The sequence below is a fragment of the Zerene cesonia genome, chromosome 20 (genome assembly GCF_012273895.1).
Source record: "Zerene cesonia ecotype Mississippi chromosome 20, Zerene_cesonia_1.1, whole genome shotgun sequence".
NCBI lineage: Eukaryota > Metazoa > Arthropoda > Insecta > Lepidoptera > Pieridae > Zerene > Zerene cesonia.
Genome location: NC_052121.1, coordinates 7,813,709 through 7,815,443, shown reverse-complemented (window position 1 = coordinate 7,815,443; position 1,735 = coordinate 7,813,709). Strand labels below are relative to the sequence as shown.

At 32.4% G+C, this 1,735-nt stretch overlaps 1 protein-coding gene across 1 annotated transcript in view; it reads right to left on the bottom strand.

Annotated features, from left to right (window-relative positions):
* Positions 1-423: 423 nt before the first annotated feature.
* The window catches only part of LOC119835309 (kynurenine 3-monooxygenase), an 11,529-nt gene continuing 10,217 nt past the window's right edge, over positions 424-1,735 (bottom strand). Inside the window, exons 9-10 of the mRNA XM_038360058.1 lie at positions 1,157-1,318; positions 424-742 (exon numbers count right to left, since the gene is read on the bottom strand). Coding sequence (XP_038215986.1) covers positions 674-742; positions 1,157-1,318 — 231 coding nt within the window. The 3' untranslated portion in view covers positions 424-673. The remainder of the gene's footprint in view (positions 743-1,156; positions 1,319-1,735) is intronic.

Sequence of the window (1,735 nt, the reverse complement as noted above, 5' to 3'; positions counted from 1 at the left end):
GTTTTTAAGGGGTAAGGGATATGGAAAGGATTGACGACTGGAAAAAAGGAATTGACTGGGAGGAAATTTTACTACAAACTACACACCAAATTTAGTTCATATTGTTCAAAATTCAAGTTAACCGTTAGATGCTAAAATTCTCAACGGTTTTATCAATAATTGATTGGATGAAATGGATAACAAAAACCTAACCTTCAAATTGTAAGAACTAGACCAAATTTAAATGAGTCCACATGCTATTAATATAAAAGCACCATCAAAAGCAGTTCACTACTAAAAAGTTATGAAAAACAAACTCAAAAAATACAGTCGAATTGATAACCTCCCTATTATTTTGAAGTCGCTTGAAAAAATAGCTTTTCGGAAGAAGTGAGCGTTGCAGTTGGGCTTGTGTGTGAACTATTAACAAAAGTACTTTATATTCTAAATACACATTTTATTGGCATACTAATTAGTAACGCGATACACGAATTAATGCTTAAGTTGTATCATAGTCGTAGAAGGATTGACCTTGAAAATTATTTTAAATGCATACATTGAATCTTTTCTACATTAAATAAAATGTAACAATATACCTATTTAATGAACGTCTCAATATCCAAAAATATTTAATAAATTAAATTAAATAATATGCATTTATACACGAGAAAAGAAAAACAATATTTTCACTCTTTCATCTCCGAGCCCAACATAACAGGATAAACGCAAACACGCCTGCCGCGAAGATTATAATTGCCAAAACCTGAAACCAATTTATTGAAATTAACAAAAGATTAAATTTTTAGTTTTATAGCATTGAAATGCTTTATAAATGAGAAATTTTGAAAGAATAGAAAAAAATTTATCACGAGGCAGGATTCGAACCATAGGCACATGAAACCGAAAGAGTAGAAGAAATTCGATTACTGTGGCGGGATCACGGGTGTCCGAGAGGCTAGGCGTTACTACGGTTAGGCAAGAAACGCAGGTTCGAATCCTGCCTCGTGATCAAATTTTTTCTATTCTTTCAAAATTTCTCATGAACAAAAGATTTTTTATGAACTTAAACAATTAATAATTTTAAAATAGAGACCAAAAATTCCACCCACAATGCTTCACTTTTATCTACGCGGGCGAAGCCGCGGGCGAAAAGCTAGCAAAATATTAAATACAGTACCTTATTTTGCCATTGCCGATTCTTGACACACTGACTGTATGGCATCGTACTGAATGTAACGGAGTTGTACAGAGGTACCCATAGGTCTGGTGAGATCCAATAAATCAGGTCATCCAGTGCTTTCCTTATCCTATATGAGGGTCGGGTAACAAGATCACGCATCTGGAAACAGAACTCATATAATTTTCCTTGCATATTTGAATAAAATTAATTTATAAAGGGGTTGGCCTTTATAAATTTATTTTATTTTATTGATCGAATATTACATTGTATTCCAATTATAATAATATTTTTATGTAGATCTTTTTGTGGAAGTATTTTGAAATTTGGTCTTCCAAATGCAACTGCAACTCTATATTTTTAAGAGAAGTCAGATTTTTTATGAATGAAATGTAAAAATAATTATTTTCTATAAAAAGGTTCCTTATCCAAGAGTCAAAAGCTCGAAGACATGTGATATCTGCCAACTCACACTTGGCCTGCGCGGTATTATGGCCTGAACCCTCAGTTGTATCCCTGAATTAGAAACAAATAATGACTGATGATTATGAACAGAAACTGTGATACAATCTAATATAT